The sequence below is a fragment of the Lacerta agilis genome, chromosome 5 (genome assembly GCF_009819535.1).
Source record: "Lacerta agilis isolate rLacAgi1 chromosome 5, rLacAgi1.pri, whole genome shotgun sequence".
Classification (NCBI taxonomy): Eukaryota; Metazoa; Chordata; class Lepidosauria; order Squamata; family Lacertidae; genus Lacerta; species Lacerta agilis.
The window spans coordinates 3489467-3508514 of record NC_046316.1 but is presented as its reverse complement, the minus strand read 5'-3'; the positions used below and the strand labels follow the sequence as shown (position 1 = coordinate 3508514).

General features: G+C 46.5%; 1 protein-coding gene across 3 annotated transcripts in view; it reads right to left on the bottom strand.

Moving 5' to 3' along the window:
• SHISAL1 (shisa like 1) overlaps window positions 1–19048 on the bottom strand; it is a 115416-nt gene that overhangs the window by 48067 nt on the left and 48301 nt on the right. For 2 of the 3 annotated variants that reach the window (XM_033148299.1, XM_033148302.1), the window contains exons 2-3: window positions 18361–18463; window positions 6065–6278 (exon numbers count right to left, since the gene is read on the bottom strand). In XM_033148299.1, the coding sequence (XP_033004190.1) occupies window positions 6065–6278; window positions 18361–18463 (317 nt within the window). The remainder of the gene's footprint in view (window positions 1–6064; window positions 6279–18360; window positions 18464–19048) is intronic. The other variant, XM_033148300.1, reaches the window with a different exon arrangement.

The following is a 19048-nucleotide window of genomic DNA, read 5'->3' as shown; positions in this document are numbered from 1 at the left end:
CTGTATCTACTATACATTACTTCTCCCGCCCATTTGGCTTCCACTTGTCATCATCCCGGGATATCAGTCTTTCCCTTCTTTTTTACTACTAAATATTCCTTATAATCCTTCTATCTTATTTTCTTCTATCCTTCCTTTCTAACTTATAGTTCACTATACGGAATGTTTAGAAATGGATCCAGAGCAGCGCATGGAAACGCCGTTGACCTTCCCGCTGGAGCGGTACCTATTTATCTACTTGCACTTTTGATGTGCTTTTGAACTGCTAGGTGGGCAGGAGCAGGGACCGAGCAACGGGAGCTCACCCTGTCGCGGGGATTCGAACTGCTGACCTTCTGATCAGCAAGCCCTAGGCTCTTTGGTTTAACCCACAGCGCCACCTGCGTCCCTAAAATGGTGCTTATTCCCTAATAAATATCTTTAGCACCGGGACAGCAGAAGGAAACTTGTTTTATTCCTGTAGTCAGGATGGTGCTATGATTTAAGTAAGTTCTTAAACTGCACGTGCTCAGAGGAAGTGTTCCTTAATAAACAAAAACAAAACCAAGGTTGGCAAACTGTTTGCTCTTTGTTCTTAGCTCCAACGTATCAGGGATGTTGAAGCAGTTGCAGTGCATGGAATGGCAGTGGAAGACACAAATGGGGCCTTCCCATCCAATGCCACTCCAGGGTCTAAAATTACCACTGGCTACACTGCCTGCTTTAAACCCTTCTCCTCCTGTGTGACGAGAAGGACAAGCCTAGTTGCAATTACTGTGGACGTTTAGCTGGAACACCTGAGGTATACATTATGCCTAATGAAGCACAGACAGTTTGATCTAACAGCAAAAGGACCTCTTCCTTCAGTTCAGTTTACAATGAAGTTAATTACAGTTGGAAAATAAGCTAGCAGTGAAAACGCACATCATGTCTGCAACAATTAAAAAAAAAGTTAGAATGTATTATTAGAATAAGACTGAGCAGCCAAGACTTTTTGGTGCAGCTGATAAAATGTTCTTCGAAACTCTCCCAAAACTTTGCATTTTCACACCATCTTGCTCCTGCTTTCCTATCCCCACCCCTTGCAGTTTTGGTGCATTCAAAAATGAATTAAGAGACGGGTTCACTGACTGTGTGATCCAAACAATGAGGAGTCATGAAGCCAGTTGGGTGATGTCATGGCAGCATGCAGCCATTCAGATTTAGCCACACGGCAATACCTTGAAACCAAATTGTCCTTGCCCTCCCTCTGCATAAAAGTACTATTTCTAACAAAAATATGCAATGTAAAATTAACACACATTTCAGCTCAGCCCTGGCATATACAATACACAGAGACAGCCTATGCGATGCCCTGCAGATGTTGTGGGCTACAACTCCCATTTGCCCATGATGATGGGAGTTGGCTCCCTCCAGATGTTCTGAATGACATGTTGGCTACGTCTGCTTCTGCACTTCACATTCTCTCGGTCACACGGACAAGAAGACAGAGGTTGAATGCTTAATGGCAGCCCTGTTTAGGGAAGTTTTTAAACTGTGATATTTTAAATGTATTTTGATGTTTGGTGGAAGCCGCCCAGAGTGGCTGGGGAGACCCAGCCAGATGGGCGGGGTACAAATAATAAATTATTATTATTATTATTATTATTATTATTATTATTATTATTATTATAGAACAAGACTTTCCAGAGAAGCCATCCCACATCCATTGTTCTGCCAAGGGAAACTTGTGCACTGGCGCCATAAAGGTTTCTGTTTTTGTTTTGTACTGTAAAGGGCACTACACCCTAGAAGAGTTGGGGAATCTTGTGGGATGTGAAACACGGAAGCAGTCAAGTACAACATCCCTAGAGTGGACATAGAAAGGGGATGTCTGTTTCTCCTGGGCTGGGACAGACTTCCTCTGCATGTGACAGGAGGTGGGTGTGGCCTCACCTGTGCAGGTAAAACAAAAGCACAGGCTAGCTGCCATCTCTCTCTCTTTTCGACTTGCTTTCAATGGAGCAACATGTGCTTAGGCAAGATGCTCTCTTGGCCTCCAGCCAAGAGAGAATAAGGAGCTATCGCCCTTAAGGAATAGTCATCTAATGTATATTAAATTTTCTAAGCTAAAAGTCTGCCTTCTGGGATCCGATTGTGAACAGATGATACTTGTAAGTAAACTCTTCATACTTTTATAGAAGACTGTGTCGTGTCTTATTTTAGGAGGGAATTAGAAGGGGAAAATAGCAGGACAATATTATTATAGAGGTTCTAGAGAACCTGAGCAAGCTATCCGCTGTGTGTGTTTAAAAAGGGGAATGAAAGCTCTGCTAAGTTCTGGGACTTGTTAACACAAGTTGGAAAAGGATATAATAAACAATATATCCTCTCCTGCATCCCTAAACATTCCCATGAATCTCTGGCCTGTGGACTTACTGGTAATTATGGCCAAGCCACACCCACCTTCCCCACACCTGATGTCCTATGTGATTCCAGGTGTGGAGCAGGTAAAGACTGCAGCCAACAAGCTGGTCAACAGGGCTAGCAGAAAGCACCGTGTCTTTGTCCACAGGTTTAGATTTCAAACTGCATGCATGGAACATTGTGTTGTCAGGTGATTGACAGATGGGCCACCTTTCCCACCCGTCAAATTTGGCATCTAGGGGGTGGGGTAGACGAGGATGTGGCTTTGGCCACCAGATCTAGATCCCTGCTCCCTGTCCAAAGGTAACCTCAGCCATTAAACAAAGGGTCCCCTCTTTCCCTCTCTCAAATTAAGATGGGAGTGACTGAGATCTCACCAGCGCTGCCCCTTTCCAGTGCGCTCAAGTCCCATATAAGCAAAGTTTTTTTAAAAAATATGGGGAGGGAAAGGGGCAAAGTCATCCCATAACAATACCCTTGGTGACTGTCACGATTCTCTAGGCAGGCAGCGCAAGGAAAGTTCCCATCAACATAGACATTATATTTTAAAAGCAGAGTGATGATTCCATCATCTAGAGATGGGGCTTTTGATGCCATTCCCCCCCTCCCACCCCACTTTCCTGGGGGGGGGGTCAAGCGGCAGCTGCCATTAGGAAAACAACAACAGAGAGGAATTCAGGATTTCAGCATAGTTGTAAGTGGGAGGCAGTGTATCCACACTGACCTCCCCCTCCCCGGAAAAAGGAGGAGTTCATGTTGTTTCTAACTCAGGTCTTGTTTCATGTTATACAAGTTTTTAAGCATTAAAAATGGTCTTCCCAATGCAATACATAGTACAGTTATCACAACCGTGCTGCAAATTAGGGAGCAATAGCTAAATGATGCTTTTGAATTATGGTGCTGGAGGAGACTCTTGAGAGTCCCATGGACTGCAAGAAGATCAAACCTATCCATTCTCAAGGAAATCAGCCCTGAGTGCTCACTAGAAGGACAGATCCTGAAGTTGAGGCTCCAGTACTTTGGCCACCTCATGAGAAGAGAAGACTCCCTGGAAAAGACCCTAATGTTGGGAAAGATGGAGGGCACAAGGAGAAGGGGACGACAGAGGATGAGATGGTTGGACAGTGTTCTCGAAGCTACTAACATGAGTTTGGCCAAACTGCGAGAGGCAGTGAAGGATAGGGGTGCCTGGCGTGCTCTGGTCCATGGGGTCACGAAGAGTCGGACACGACTGAACGACTGAACAACAACAACAACAACAACAATGGCTTCAAGACAACCCTGCAGTGTAGCCCACGGCTGGTATTGTAAACTGGAGATGCAGCTGAGGCTGAAAGGGTGATTGTCAACAAAAGCTTCATGGTGAGAATCCCCACCTCTTTTTCTACTAAAAAGCACTGGCAACACCAACAACTCTGAGAAGCAGCGGCCTTCCCCAGTCTTGCTACCCAATAAAACATGAGCTGTGCCTCGTTTTTCCTTTTTTTTTTTTTTAAAAAAAGGCACACTATGTTTCTGTTGGGAAATGTCCTACCCAGGGTAAGTTGTGAGACTGCCCCGAACCTGGAACACAACCTTTGTGTACATTCCCGGCCACAAGAGTCCGGTGGCACATTCATATGTGATTGTTCCCCAGCAGGAAGAACAACACACACAAGCCAGTGATGAGGCTAAACTATTTATTATAGGTAAATGCAGAATATGTCTCTGCTAGCCAGCTCAGATACTCAGAGGTGTGCATAAAAGCGTCTAGCATCTCTCGAGCCAGAACTGAAAGTAAAGTACAATAACATCACATGTGTGAGAAAGCAGATATAGGACTGCTGGCTTTCTCACAGGATAAAAACAGACACATATTACACCGGCCTCACTGTTGCTTTTGCAGCTCGGCGTGTACAAATATCCTAACATTTTCCTTCAGTGACACATGCGTTTCTGGGATTTGAACAGAGAAACCTCTTGTCATCCAAGTAAGTACCGTGTCTCACTGCACTTGAAACCCCATGATCACACAAGAGGTCAAGCAGATTGAAGCCTTCAGCTGATTCATGCAGCCCTCAGACATCTATCACTTGCCAGGTTAAGAGGACTTTTCAACTGGTTTTGCCAGACAGCTCCTGGTCCAGTTCTAACGCTGGTCCTGCTTTTCAAGTGAGGTGAAATGGAGAGCATTTGGGCGGCTTCCAGTTATTTAGTGGCAAGGGGGAAACAATTTGTACATGCTCAGTGGCACCAGGACCTGAGTTTGAATACAACACGAAGTCCCTTTTTAGTTCCAGTTACAGGTAGAGAAGAAGAAGTGAGTATGCACATGAAAGCTCATACCAAGAACAAACTTAGTCGGTCTCCAAGGTGCTACTGGAAGGATTTTATTTATTTTTTATTTTGTTTTCCCTATTTAGTGTTATGTGAACAAGACTTTGGTCTCAGCGCCTCCTCCCCTTTCCCTCCTCTGGAACAGCCTTCACTTCCACCTTAAACCAACCACACAGATCATCATTTTGCCTGAACTGGGACGAATTCTGCTTTAGTTTAACTATGGCTTGTTCAAAGAAGCCAAGTTGAAAATGGAAGTGGATTCTCCCAATCTTTTCTTCTTGCAGCTGCGCCAGAGGAAGAACGGGGAGGGGGCAAAACAGTTTGGATGAAATGACAATCTGTGGTTAGTTAAAAATAGAAGCTGGCAATTCCAAGCTCCTCATCATTGCTGTGCTGGAGAAGCAGAGGGGAGACGGAGCAAGCCAGCTCTCATATGCAAAGCGCAATTTCCAGTCCAGGCCACTATTACTACTTCATCTTGCCCCTGGCACTAAAAAGAAAATTTGGGGCTAACTAAGTCCTGGGGAAGCGGGTGGCGCTGTGGGTTAAACCACAGAGCCTAGGGCTGGCTGATCAGAAGGTTGGCGGTTCGAATCCCCACAACGGGGTGAGCTCCCATTGCTCGGTCCCTGCTCCTACCAACTTAGAAGTTCAAAAGCACGTCAAAGTGCAAGTACCGGTAGATAAATAGGTACTGCTCTGGCAGGAAGGTAAACAGCATTTCCGTGCACTGCTCTGGTTTACCAGAAGCGGCTTTGTCATGCTGGCCACGTGACCCGGAAGCTGTATGCCGGCTCCCTCAGCCAGTAACGCGAAATGAGTGCCGCAACCCCAGAGTCGGACAGGGGTCCCTTTACCTTTACCTTTAAGTCCTGAGGAGTTCTGGCTCAAACGCAAACTTGCTTTCAAAATTTGTCTAATATTTCCTTTTGATCTTGATACTTCTTCAAAAAGTATTTCTTGGAAAGGCATTTTTCAAAAATAAAGAGAGTTACGGGATCAAGGCAATGAAACAGGCCACAGAGTTAAGATTAAAATATAAAAAGGAATTCTGGGGGCAGATTGCACTCCACAGACACACAATCAAATGCACCTTGCTGTTTAAATGCAAGTGATTGCAAGTAATTAATATGCAAAGCAGGCACAATTTTAAAATAACAATTGGTCCTGCAAAACATTTGTGCTGTGCAGAAAGGCCATTCCCTTCTCCAGTGTTCTTCGCGTATTTCTCAACTTTGTTTTTTCTTAAATTATGGAAACACATTTCTGTTTTCTGCAGATCCAGTACAATTTTGTTTACACCAGGATACGTTTGGGGGAAGAGGGGGGAGAGGGAAAGTATTCCAGCTTAATTACTTACTTGTGCATATATCCATCTGCATTCCCCGTTAGGTTCATCTGCATAACAGTCTGAAACTCCGTCTCATTACAGCAGTATTTAAACACCGTGTTGTTATGGTGACAGCAAAAGATGTACGATTTATTGTCAGAAAGACGCGGACAGTGGAATCCAAAATGGGAGCGGCCTTTGTAGTCTGTATATGGCTCACAGACTCGAAAATGTGTGGACAGAGCTGTAAGGCAAATAGCAATTTTCTTTCCAACTCGAATTGCAAAAGGAAAACAATAGATTCTGCAATATAAAAGCTATTTAAAACACCAATTCAGCAGAAGGTGATTTATGCTTGTTACAAAGTCACAAGTTAGCTAAATGTTAAGGAACGAATTAAGTTGAAAGCTGAACTTCCGTAGTTAGGATTTAATCCTAACAAAGGTTAAACTCTTTTGAAATGCCATCGATTTTTCATGTGAGAGATATAGCCATATACTTTATTTTCCCTTTGAAATCCATGGGACAAAGTGGTTAACTCTGGTGGAATCATACCCTTAAGTAACTCCAGTCCATTGATTTCCATATGTTTACTTTATGGATTAGTTGCATAGCCCCCATTGTGTATGGCTAATGGTCTTACGTAGAAAGCAAAGTGTACGTCAGTGATATTCCAGAAATCAAAACAATCCTTAATTTACTTGGAACCCCAGGATTATTATTTTTCAAAAAATTTATTGACTTTTTAAAAACATACAAACAAACAACACATACAAACAAAACACATTTCAACAAAATACACAACAAAAAAAGATTACCAAAAACAACTAAATACATCTATCTAATCAACTTTTTATAACATCGTAAATTGACTTCCTCACGCCCTCTCTGTCTGCTTTCCTTGTAAGTCACCTTTAGTAATTTCTTTACCTTTTTATATTCTCATATTACTACATATATTGATGCTTTTGAATTGTGGTGCTGGAGGAGACTCTTGAGAGTCCCATGGACTGCAAGAAGATCAAACCTATCCATTCTCAAAGAAATCAGCCCTGAGTGCTCACTGGAAGGACAGATCCTGAAGTTGAGGCTCTAAGTACTTTGGCCACCTCATGAGAAGAGAAGACTCCCTAGAGAAGACCCTGATGTTGGGAAAGATGGAGGGCACAAGGAGAAGGGGACGACAGAGGATGGGATGGTTGGACAGTGTTCTCGAAGCTACTGACATGAGTTTGGCCAAACTGCGAGAGGCAGTGAAGGATAGGCGTACCTGGCGTGCTCTGGTCCATGGGGTCACGAAGAGTCGGACACGACTGAACGACTGAACAACACCAATTACTACACAAATCAACTTCTCTTACTTTATAGCCTTAACATCACTTCATCTATAACTATCACTTATCTATCTTCTAAATCTGCTGCCTATCTGTTTCTCCCTGCTTGGAACCGCAGGATTAGTCCCCACAGTTAGAAATTCCTTTTAAAAATCAAAGCATACCAAGGTTGCTTCCAGATGACCTGTTTGTGGAACATTTATCCTTGTTTCTTTGCACCATGTTTGTGGGGAAGTTGTATGATGTTGTGTCAAACAATTGTCACCCCACACCTTCCAGTGTATTTCTCCACCACTTTCCATTTAACAAAAAGGCCGATTTTTTTTAGGGTGAAGCAGGTTACTTGTGTAAGATAAAACTCCACTATTGAAGGTGCTGGGGACCTGTCCTTTATTTCTCCTGGCCACCTCATTTCAGATATACCGGTACATCAAAAACAGAATGCACATGTTTTGACCTCACAAGACCTAACTATTTATAGATGGAAATTTAACTGCTGATTCACAATGTAGTTTTTGACCTTGGGAACAAAAGTCAAATGTTCCTGGCAAAATATGCAATCCGTTGAGAATGGAACACTCACGCTTGGATGGGAGGGTTTCTCTGCAACATATTCAGAAAAATGAAAATTTGGAAAGGGCCAGACTCTGCACCTCTCTGCATGGTATGGCAAAGCCCAGCCATGGAAACAGGAACCAACTTTTCAGAGCTGCTGATTCTATACATATTTTGCTGTTAAACTCCAGCAACTTCTTGTACTCTAGTTTGAAATACAGCTCAAAGTAAGCTCTAAATAGCTTTACATGTGGCAACAATTAAAAATAAAACAAACAAAGAAAGAAAGAAACAGGAAATATGACAACTGCATGCAACAAGAAAAAATATATATGAAATATGAACAGGATACTGCTAGCAGTGTTTTAAAAAACACACAAAGCAGTTCAGCCCCCAACCTGACATGCTGGAGGGGATTTGGATGGAAGGACTGTGGGATGTAAAAAGGACAGGAGCAGTCAAACACAACTTTTGCTAGAGTAGACATAAAGGTTGTCTCAGTCCTCCAGCCAGAACTTCCTGCCTTCCTGGACTGGGACAAAACTTCCTTGTATGTAACTTGAGATGGGTGCGGCCTCTCCTTGAAGAACCACAGGCCGGGCCTCCATTTTGTCTCTTCAGTCTTCTTCTCTCTCATTGCCATCTGAACAGCAGCATTACTAAGATGCACCCTTGGCTCTAGGCCAAGAGAAGAAAAGGGGGACTTTCTCCCATAAGGAGATAGTCACCACATGTATACTGTTTAGTAACTTTTAAGTCTGCCTCTGGGATCCTTTGTGTGAACAGATGATTTCTTGTGAGTAAAAGTTTTATACTTTACTGAAGACTGTGTAGAGGGATTAAAAGGGGAAGACACCAGGATAATATTTCTAATGACTCTAGCGAGTCTGTGCAAGCTATCCGCTGTGTGTGTGCTAAAAAGGGAATGTTAACTCTGCAGATATTATAGAACTTGTAAACACAAGTTGGGACAGGATATCTTAAATAATATATCCTCCGCCACATCCCTTAACATTCCCACAGGGACCCTGCCCTTCTTCCTAGCCATGCCATCAACAGGGAAGCTCTGACAGCGAGGAGTGCCCCAATGTGCCTACCCAAATTGTGGGTGAAACTGCACACCCCCTTGCAGTAGCCAGCAAAAAACTCCCAAACAAGGCATCTGAAAGGAGGAAGAGAGATGGGGGCGACCCTGCTGCCATCATCTAACAGCAACAGGTCCAATCTGGGTCTCCCCATAAAAAAAACCAGACGCCTTCTTACTTGGTATTGTAAATCAGGAAATCCCAAAGTGTGACAGGACTTTCTTTATGTATGCCACGGCAGCAGCTAGAATTTTGATAGCTAAAAACTGGAAGACAGAGGAGTTACCAATGACAGAAGAATGGCAGATGAAAATGATGGACTATATGGAGCTCGCTGAACTAACCGGGAAACTTCAGTGACCAGAGGGACGACGCGGTGGAAGAAGAGTGGAAGAAATTTAAAATTTATTTAAAAGATTATTGTAAGATTAGAGATTAGAAATAAGATGAAAGATATGTTAGGCTGTAGATTTAGAAAATAGATTTAAGGTTTATAACTGTTTGAATAAATGATATTAGATAAGAAGAGATGTTAAGGCAACTAATAAAAATATGTTTTTAACAATGTAAAGAAATTACTAAAGACGACATTCAAGGAACGCAGGAAGAGAGGACGTGAGGAAGTCAATTTACAATGATAAGAAAATTTGATAGTTGTATTAAGATTGAAGTGTTTATTTGTTTGTTTTTGTTTTTGTTGATGTGTATGTTATATTTTCTTAAAACTAATAAAAATTTAATTGGGGGGTGGGAACAATCTGGGTCTCCCCACTGTACCAGCCTGGGAGTTGATGGAGTGAAGGGGCATTTCTCCTCTCCCTACTGCCCCAGTTTCTGCCCTAGTTGGTGTGAGCACTGGGGTTGTAGATGCTGCACTGGCTATGCCACTCCATCAGGGGCGTAGCAAGGTAAATTGGTACCCGGGGGCAAAACTTTTTGTCACTCCCCCCCCCCCCGAGGCATGGGAAGGTCAGGTGGTACCCGGTGCAGAAAATTTCTTGTCACCCCTCCATTGATCCCCCCCCAAAATGGTTTTACGTTATTTGATATTTTCTTACAAAGGAATAATAACAAGTAATAAAAAAAAAACTTTTATTTATATCCCGCCCTCCCCGGCCAAAGTCGGGCTCAGGGTGGCTAACATCAGATACATAACACTGGTATAAAATCAAACAATAATTAAATTACCTCCTAAAAACATCTCAAAATCAAATTGAAGTCTAATTAGATGGCTTTCCACAGGGTTAGGGTTGGGAACAGTAAAGTATTCTCTGAAATGAAATTTCAGCCTTTATGACATAGGAAAACAGCCAAGTGAACAGCTATTTTGGTGGAGGAGGGTCAAGATATTAACCGATATGCATGAAATTTCATATATAGATATATAATACCTAGTATAGTAAGATAAGACCTTCGGAGCAGGCATTAATTATTATTTTTTAATAATCTTTTTTTTTTTTAAATTGTTCCTTGATAATTTGTCACCCCCTCCATTATGGAACCCGGGGGCCCCCTTGCAATGCCCCTGCACTCCATCGAATCCTGCTGGTGCTGGCCCGGTGTTAGGACTGCATCCTAAATTAGTAAAAACCTTGGGCAACACGACGTACAATTTTACTCTGCTACAAAGAGGACACGAGGGGAGGAGAATGCAGATTTCATTTCATTGCAAAAGTAAAGACTAATGACTAACAGGGGCCAAATAGTTGCTGTGCTCATATAACAGATGGCATCATTAGATTCCTGTAAAGCAGTTTCCAAACTATTAGAAAAAGGACAGGTGCAAAGTATCACCATTTTCCAGATCTCATATAAGATTTGTAAAATAAAAAAATATGAACATCCAATGGCATTCCCCCCCCCCCTTTAGCTCAGGCAGATTTCATTGGGCAGTTAGTCTTCTTTTGAAAAGTCAGAAGTAGAACATTTTTGGAAAAGTAATTCCAGTCTTTTGTATCTCCATCAGAAGAGCAATCGTTTTCTACTGCTGTGATTCTACAGATATTTGGATTAATATTAAGCGGATGGGAGAGAACATGACTACACTATGGTCGGCATTGCTGCTGTAGATGGTGGCGTAGTCACCACCACCCCAACTGAGAAGCTGTAGGCCTATTTTGTCCTAGTCTTTCACTGAGAATGGCTGTTACTGCTCTGAACAGTCTCAGCAGCCCTGGAAGATAGGGCATTAGAAGTGGGCAGCAGTTTCTGAGCTCCAGAGATGGCTTTGCTTGCTGTGCTACTGATACAGGAGAGGGTAGGGTTACACACTTGTGCAGTGTCTGCCTGTTGTCAGTTGGGTCCAAATTAATTAGTTACTTGGTTAATTTGCAGCTCAGGTATTCTAAGAAGTTGGATTTAACATCAGAAGTCCTCATTCTAAATATGTATTTTTTAAACTCTTCCAGAAAGTTATATTAGCAGACCTGGGTTTGACCCCTGTCAATCTCAACCTGCTCCAGATTTCCTCAGAACCACTGCTACAACTTCTCATGGAGTGATGGGGTTGGACAAGAAGTTCCACCTGTCATCTTTATTCTTCCCATGCCCACTCATGGACCGTACTCTGCAAATGACACCACAGCCAACAGGATAGAGGCCATATTTGCTATATGGGCCATCAGGTTATATAGAACTATGGTGTCAAATGGCAAAGGGAAGAACTTTAGGAAGAAGAGATAGGCAGGTGATGAAATTAACTGGCTGACTTACCTAGGTTTCTATGTTGGAAATGCTATAAACAGTTCATTAGTAGAATTGCATTAAGTTTCACAGACCACTTGACTGCTCAGTTTTGGGCTATGTCAAAATACTAAACATAAAATGCATGCAAAACGAAACAGAACGAAACAGAACTCCATTTTAGATAGAGGAAGGAAGATATGCGGGTATATTCTCTGCCAATACACATCTGGACACAAATTAGATTCCCCAGCACATCTGGTGCTTATCTGGATGAGACTAAACTTAATGACACTTTTCCGTTCACATTCATGACCAAGTGAAATAAGTCTGACTATAGTATAGCTTGACTGGTGTACAAAAATAGCAGGCTGTATTTAACAAAATCCTACTGAATTTTAGTCCTTCTGAATCCTGCTTAATAAGCCACTGAAATTGAGGAATGTAAGTAAGTTGTATCCATTAACTTCAGCGTATCTGAAGAAGTGTGCATGCACACGAAAGCTCATACCAAGAACAAACTTAGCTGGTCTCTAAGGTGCTACTGGAAGGAATTAACTGTAACCATTAACTTCAGTGGGTCTACTCTGAGTTGAATACCACTGAACACTACCCAATATTTAGCAAAACAAAATAAAATAAAAAAAATCCTTCCAGTAGCAGCTTAGAGACTAACTAAGTTTGTTCTTGGTATGAGCTTTCGTGTGCATGCACACTTCTTCCGATACTTAGCAGATATCCTTATCTCTGCAAAACTCTTGGACTGATTCTGTCAGGAACCCCCCCCCAGGGCTGCTGGAGAAAGCGAAAGAGCATTATAATTACCGAGATCCTCCTAAATTATATTCCAGCGGGGAGAGTTCTCAAGGCGAAGATTCCTCCTCCTCCTCCTCCCCCCTGCATTCCTCAAGTGGTGAGACGCCAGCAGAAGCAGGAAGGAGGGGTAGAGGCGAGACGATGAAGCAGCCTTATGGCCGGGGGGAAGGCTGGGGGGAGGATCAGATTCCCACGCCCAGAAGCAGGGAAGGGAGGGGTCCACATCGGATCCCACGCTGGTTTTGCTGGGCAAGGAACAGGAAGTAGTTATTCCTGGGATCTGTCTAGTCAGGAATGGACGTGTTTCTTTTGCTCTCACTGTACATTTTTTGAGCACAATAAAGAACTTAGCTTAGAAGTTCCTGTGTCTTGGCTTCACTCATGAACAGCCACTGAACGTCGTTACAGCATCCCAGGAATCCCTGCTGGCTGTTTGTGAGAGGTTTTATTTTCTTTTCCCCTTTGCCTCTTATCTTTTGGCTGCTACCGGCAGACGATGAGCACGGACGAGCAGGGGATGGCAGAGGCGGCCCAGCAGATTGCAGCATTGCAGAAACGAGTGGGGGATTTGGAAGCCTATGCAGTGAAGGTTAACGCCCGACTGGAAGAGAGGGAGAACCAGCTGGCAGCGCTCCAGCAGAGGAATGGTGAGCTACAGACCCATGCCGATAGGCTCAGCGCGCGTCTGGAGGAACACAGGCAGCTGAGCCAGGGGGGGCAGAAGGCACCGGTTGGCCGTAAGTTGGGGGCGCTGGTGAGCAAGTTTGGTGGGGACCCCGGGAATTACTTGAATTTTAAGACTGAGATAAAGTATGCCCTGAAGCTGCAGGAGGCGGAGTTCACCAATGACGGGGAGAAAGTTGCATTTGTGATTTCTCACCTGGAGGCGGAGGCCAGGGCGTGGATCAGGCCTTTAATTGCATCAGAGGATGCTGCTCTGCAGGACCTTACACAGTTTTTTGATGCTATGGATGCGATGTTCACATCCTCGGTCGAGAAAGATGTGGCCAGGCAGGAGCTGCTAGCGCTCAAGCAGGGAGCCATGACCGTGAGAGCTTATTGGTCAAAATTCTCAATGCTCTGCCATACCTTGCATTGGGACTTATCATCCGAACAGAGCCAAGCCTTATTTGAAGCGGGGCTCAATGAGGAAGTGAAGGACGAGTTGGCACGTTGTCCTAAGCCGAAGGACATGAATGAACTGATGCGGAGCGCTCTCTCCGTGGGCGTGAGGCTGGAGGAGAGGGCGCGTTTGAAGGGATCGCACAGGGCGGAGCGTTTCTTAAGCAACCGTATTCCAGGCAGTTCCGGCCATGCGCCCAGAGTACAGCAGCCAGAGCCGATGGAGATTGGGGGGGGCGCCTGTGAAGCCTTCCCAGGGGCCTGGAGCGGGGCGCAAGGCTGAAGGCAAGGCGCCTCGGACGGGTCTCAAATGCTATGTCTGCTCCCAAACGGGGCATTTTGCGAGATCATGCCCGCAGAGGAGGGGGTGGCAGGGCATGGCAGGAACCGTTCAGCCTGAGGGGGAGAAGGTGGAACCACAGGGAAACGAGGCAGCCTGGCTGGAGAAAGGAGGGGCCAGCAGCCAGGCGGAACGGAAGTGAAGGTGCCCCGGCCAGAAGCGCCCAAGCCCAGCATTGTGGTTAAGGTGACGCTAGAGCTTCCCAACGGTCACCCCGTGGAGGTGGAAGCCTTAATTGACTCAGGTGCCAGTGCAGATTTTTTCAGCAGAGACTTTGCCTTGGAGCATCAGTTGCATCTGCTTCCATTAGACTTTCCGTTGCAGGTGACGACCATCGATGGAAGGAAGTTGTTGGGAGGGGAAATTGCCCATCAAACCCCTCCAATGCGCATGAAAATAGGGAGGCATGAGGAAGTAATCGCTTTTAATGTCACCACCTTAGCAGGGCCGCCCATTGTACTGGGCATGAGCTGGCTCAACCAGCATGACCCGGTGGTGGCCTGGCACCAGAGGTCACTAACTTTCGGATCAGCACATTGCATGGGGCATTGTCTGGGTGGAAGGAGTGACTACAATGGCAAGGTGTTGGCAGCAGCGTTCCAGATGTGTGGGGGTGGAGTACTGCCTGAAATCTACGCAGAATTCGCGGAGGTGTTCAGTGAGAAGGAGGCCGATCGGCTACCACCCCACAGGCCCTACGACTGCCAGATCAACCTGGTGCCGGGAGCAAGGTTGCCCACGGGGAAGCTCTATGCCATGTCGGATCAGGAGATGGATGAGCTCAAGGAGTTCATTGACAAGAACCTGAGACGAGGGTTCATACGGGAGTCCCGGGCAGTAGGAGGAAGTCCTGTGTTCTTCGTGGACAAGAAAGACACCACCCATAAGAGACTGGTGGTGGATTATAGATTTTTGAATTCCTTGACGCAACCCCTCACATTCCCAATGCCCCGCATCGACGACTTGTTGACGAGAGTGCGCGAGGGCAAGATTTTCACTAAGTTGGACTTACGCGGAGCGTATAATCTGATACGAGTGCGAGAGGGGGACGAGTGGAAGACTACCATGTTTACCCCCCTGGGCAGCTATGAGTATTTAGTTATGCCCTTCGGTTTGCAAGCGGGAAGCCCCTGCTTCCAGGCCTTCATGCATCACGTGCTGGGTCCTCTCCTCTACAGGAACTGTGTTTGCTATTTGGACGACGTCCTGATCTACTCGAGGAACGAGGAGGAGCACGTGCGTCACGTCAGGGCGGTGTTGGAGAAGCTGCGGGAGCATAGGCTGTACGTCAAGCTCGAGAAATGCCAGTTTCACACCAGAGAAGTGGACTTCCTGGGTTATCGTTTAACCGACAAGGGGTTGGCCATGGACGGCGAGAAGGTGAAGGCGGTGCTGGAGTGGAAGAGCCCTAGGAACAAGAAGGATGTGCAGCGGTTCCTTGGGTTCAGCAATTTCTACCGCAAGTTCATTCCCAACTTTGCCAAGGTGGCGGGGCCCATAACGGACTGTTTGAGTGGCAAGAAGAAGTTCGTCTGGTCGGAGGCGGCCCAAAAGGCGTTTGAGCGTTTGAAGAGGGTGTTTGCGTCGGAGGAGCAGCTGGTGCACGTGAACACGCACGCTCCACTCAGGGTGGAGACAGATGCCTCTGACCGCGCAATTGGTGCCGTGCTTTTGCAGCAAGACAAGGCCGGTGATTGGAGACCGTGCGCTTTCTTCTCGAGAAAGTTGAACAAGTCTGAGCGCAATTACACAGTGTGGGACAAGGAGCTGCTTGCCATTTATGCGGCCTTCAAACAGTGGAGGCACTTTCTGGTAGGGGCCACGCACCAGATACAGGTCTGCACAGACCACAAGAACTTGGAGTACTGGCGCACGGCTAGGGTGCTCAACCAGCGGCAGATCAGATGGGCAGAGTTTTTTGCCGGTTTCCATTTTAAGATCCAGTACGTCCGGGGAGAGCAGAATGTCAGGGCGGATGCCCTGTCCAGGAAGCCCGAGTACTTGGCAGACGAAGGAGCCCCGGAACCGAGACATGTCTTCAGTCAGCAGCAGTGGGCCTGCGGGGGGACCTTGGACCTTAGGGGGGAAATTGCCAGATTGACCAAGGACGATGAGTTCGCCCGCAAGCAGCTGCAGGAGCTTAAGGAGGGCAGCCCAGAGGGAGACTTTGCTGAAGGGGAGGGGCTGCTTTTCCGCAAGGGGGCAGTGTACGTTCCAGATGGGGGGTTGCGGGCCAAGGTACTCAAGCAGCTGCACGACACCCCCACAGCAGGTCACTTTGGTCAGCGAAAGACGATGGACCTGGTAACCAGGGACTTTTGGTGGCCAGGGGTGAGGGAGGATGTAAAGGAGTATGTGCAGGGGTGTGAAATGTGTCAACGGGCCAAGGGGGAGAGAGTTGCACCAGCGGGGCTGTTGGAACCACTGCCCACGCCCAGGGGGCCTTGGGAGGTAGTTTCGGTGGATTTCATCACCGACTTGCCAAGGTCCCAGGGGCAGACGGCGGTGTTGGTAGTGGTGGACTTGTTCACCAAAATGTGTCACTTCATAGCTTGCCCGAGGGCAGTGTCAGCAGAAGAAACGGCCAAGCTGTTTCTCAAGCACGTGTTCCGACTGCACGGCCTGCCGTCGAGGATTGTTTCGGACCGTGGACGGCAATTCACCTCTAGGTTTTGGCGCAAGCTCATGGACTTGCTGCAGGTGGAGGTGGCTCTGTCCACGGCCAGGCATCCTCAGACCAATGGCCAGGCGGAGAGGGCCAATGGGGTGTTGCAGCAGTATCTGCGTTGTTACGTGAACCAGAGACAGAACGATTGGGTGGACAAGTTGCCACTAGCAGAGTTTGCGTACAACAACGCAGAGCATGTCACCACAGGGATGAGCCCTTTTATGGCCAACTACGGGCGGCATCCTCGAGCTTTTCCGGGCAGGGACGAGGAGGTCCTGGAGGTACCGGCGGCGCAGGAGCTGGCTGGGGAAATGGTGAGGGTGCATCAGCAGCTAGTTGAAACGCTGGAGAGGGCCAAGGAGACCTACAAGAGGGATGCGGATAGGCACAGGAGGGAAGGGGAAAGCATTCAGGTAGGAGACAAGGTGTGGCTCTCGTCACAGGGATTGCCCATCAGGAGGGGGTGTAAGAAGTTGGTGCACCGAAGGTTGGGGCCGTTTGAGGTAACCCAACAGGTTAATCCAGTCACCTTTCGCTTGAGGCTGCCGGAAAGTATGCGGATTCATCCCGTGTTTCATCGTGCCCTCTTGTCCAAGTATAGGGAAGGGAGCCGGTTTCATAGGGAGGCCAGGGAGGAGGTACCAACACCGGTGTTAGAAAAGGAGGATTCCTACAATGAGGTTACGGAGATCCTGGATTCCAGGTGGAGGGGAAGTGAACTGGAGTATCTGGTGGCATGGGAAGGGGAGCCAGAGTCCGAGAACACATGGGTACCAGCAGGCACCATCTCGGAGGAATATCTAGTGCATGAGTTCCATGCCTTGTTTCCACATAAGCCCAAGCCGGCGAGGGGCTCGTGGGAGGAGGTCTTTGCTCCCACGGATGACAGTGAGGAAGAGTTTTGGGGTTTCCGGTCTGGTGGGGAGCGGGACGACACAGAAAGGGAGTCAGAGTGGGAAGAGGAGGTCCCGGAGGGTAATGAGGTGGAGGTCGGGTTACCCATGGGTTTCCAAGACATCTTCGCCTCCACGGAAGACGAGGAGGAAGATTTTAGGGGTTTTCCGGTATCGCCCCTCAGGGGGGAGGGAGGCGAACTAACAGAGGGAAACGAGGGGGGAGTACAGCAGGTGAAGCCCAGAGCCTCGGGGGAGGAGGGGGGCTTTGAGGGGGGGGTGGATGTCAGGAACCCCCCCCCAGGGCTGCTGGAGAAAGCGAAAGAGCATTATAATTACCGAGATCCTCCTAAATTATATTCCAGCGGGGAGAGTTCTCAAGGCGAAGATTCCTCCTCCTCCTCCTCCCCCCTGCATTCCTCAAGTGGTGAGACGCCAGCAGAAGCAGGAAGGAGGGGTAGAGGCGAGACGATGAAGCAGCCTTATGGCCGGGGGGAAGGCTGGGGGGAGGATCAGATTCCCACGCCCAGAAGCAGGGAAGGGAGGGGTCCACATCGGATCCCACGCTGGTTTTGCTGGGCAAGGAACAGGAAGTAGTTATTCCTGGGATCTGTCTAGTCAGGAATGGACGTGTTTCTTTTGCTCTCACTGTACATTTTTTGAGCACAATAAAGAACTTAGCTTAGAAGTTCCTGTGTCTTGGCTTCACTCATGAACAGCCACTGAACGTCGTTACAGATTCTTTAAGGTGTTTCTGCTGCAGAATACTAAATGGAAGCATTCTTCTAGAATTTAAAAAGAAACGCAAGCCAAATAAAACAAAAGGCTTACCTGCTGGCAAGAGCAAGGAGAAAACAACCATCAGCGTATTTAAGGATTGTAGACCACAACTTGTCATCGTTTTGTTTTCATCAATCCGTTTGAGAATTACCTGCTTAACAAAATGATATTTCAGAGTTAAGTGGCACCAGCGATTTGCATGTGTGCATTCATTTAACTATCAATTTTTTTTAATGCTTTCTTCAAACTGTAATGCATGATGAGACCGCAAGGCACAATTCTGCAACAACTTTTACACATGTAAGGTTTGTGCACTTAAATGCTACTGAACATGCTCAGCTGCTATATGTATAAATTTGACAGGGAATCTTTAAAGAGCACATTCAGGAACAGAAGCATATCCTCGGCCTAAAGCAGCATCTCCATCTCCAACGTTCAGCCTGGACACACAGGTCCTCCTCTAAGGGTCTTCTACTGCGAAAAGCGAAGTTACAGGGAACCAGGCATAGGGCCTTCTCAGTAGTGGCACCCTCCCTGTGGAACACCCTTCTTCAGATGTCAAGGAAATAAACAACTTATCTGACTTTTAGAAGGCATCTGAAGGCAGCCCTGTTTAGGGAAGTTTTTAATGTTTGATGTTTTAGTATGTTTTGATATATGCTGTAATCCACCCAGAGTGGCTGGGGAAACCCAGCCAGATTGGCGAAGTATAAATATAATAAATATTTATCATTATCAT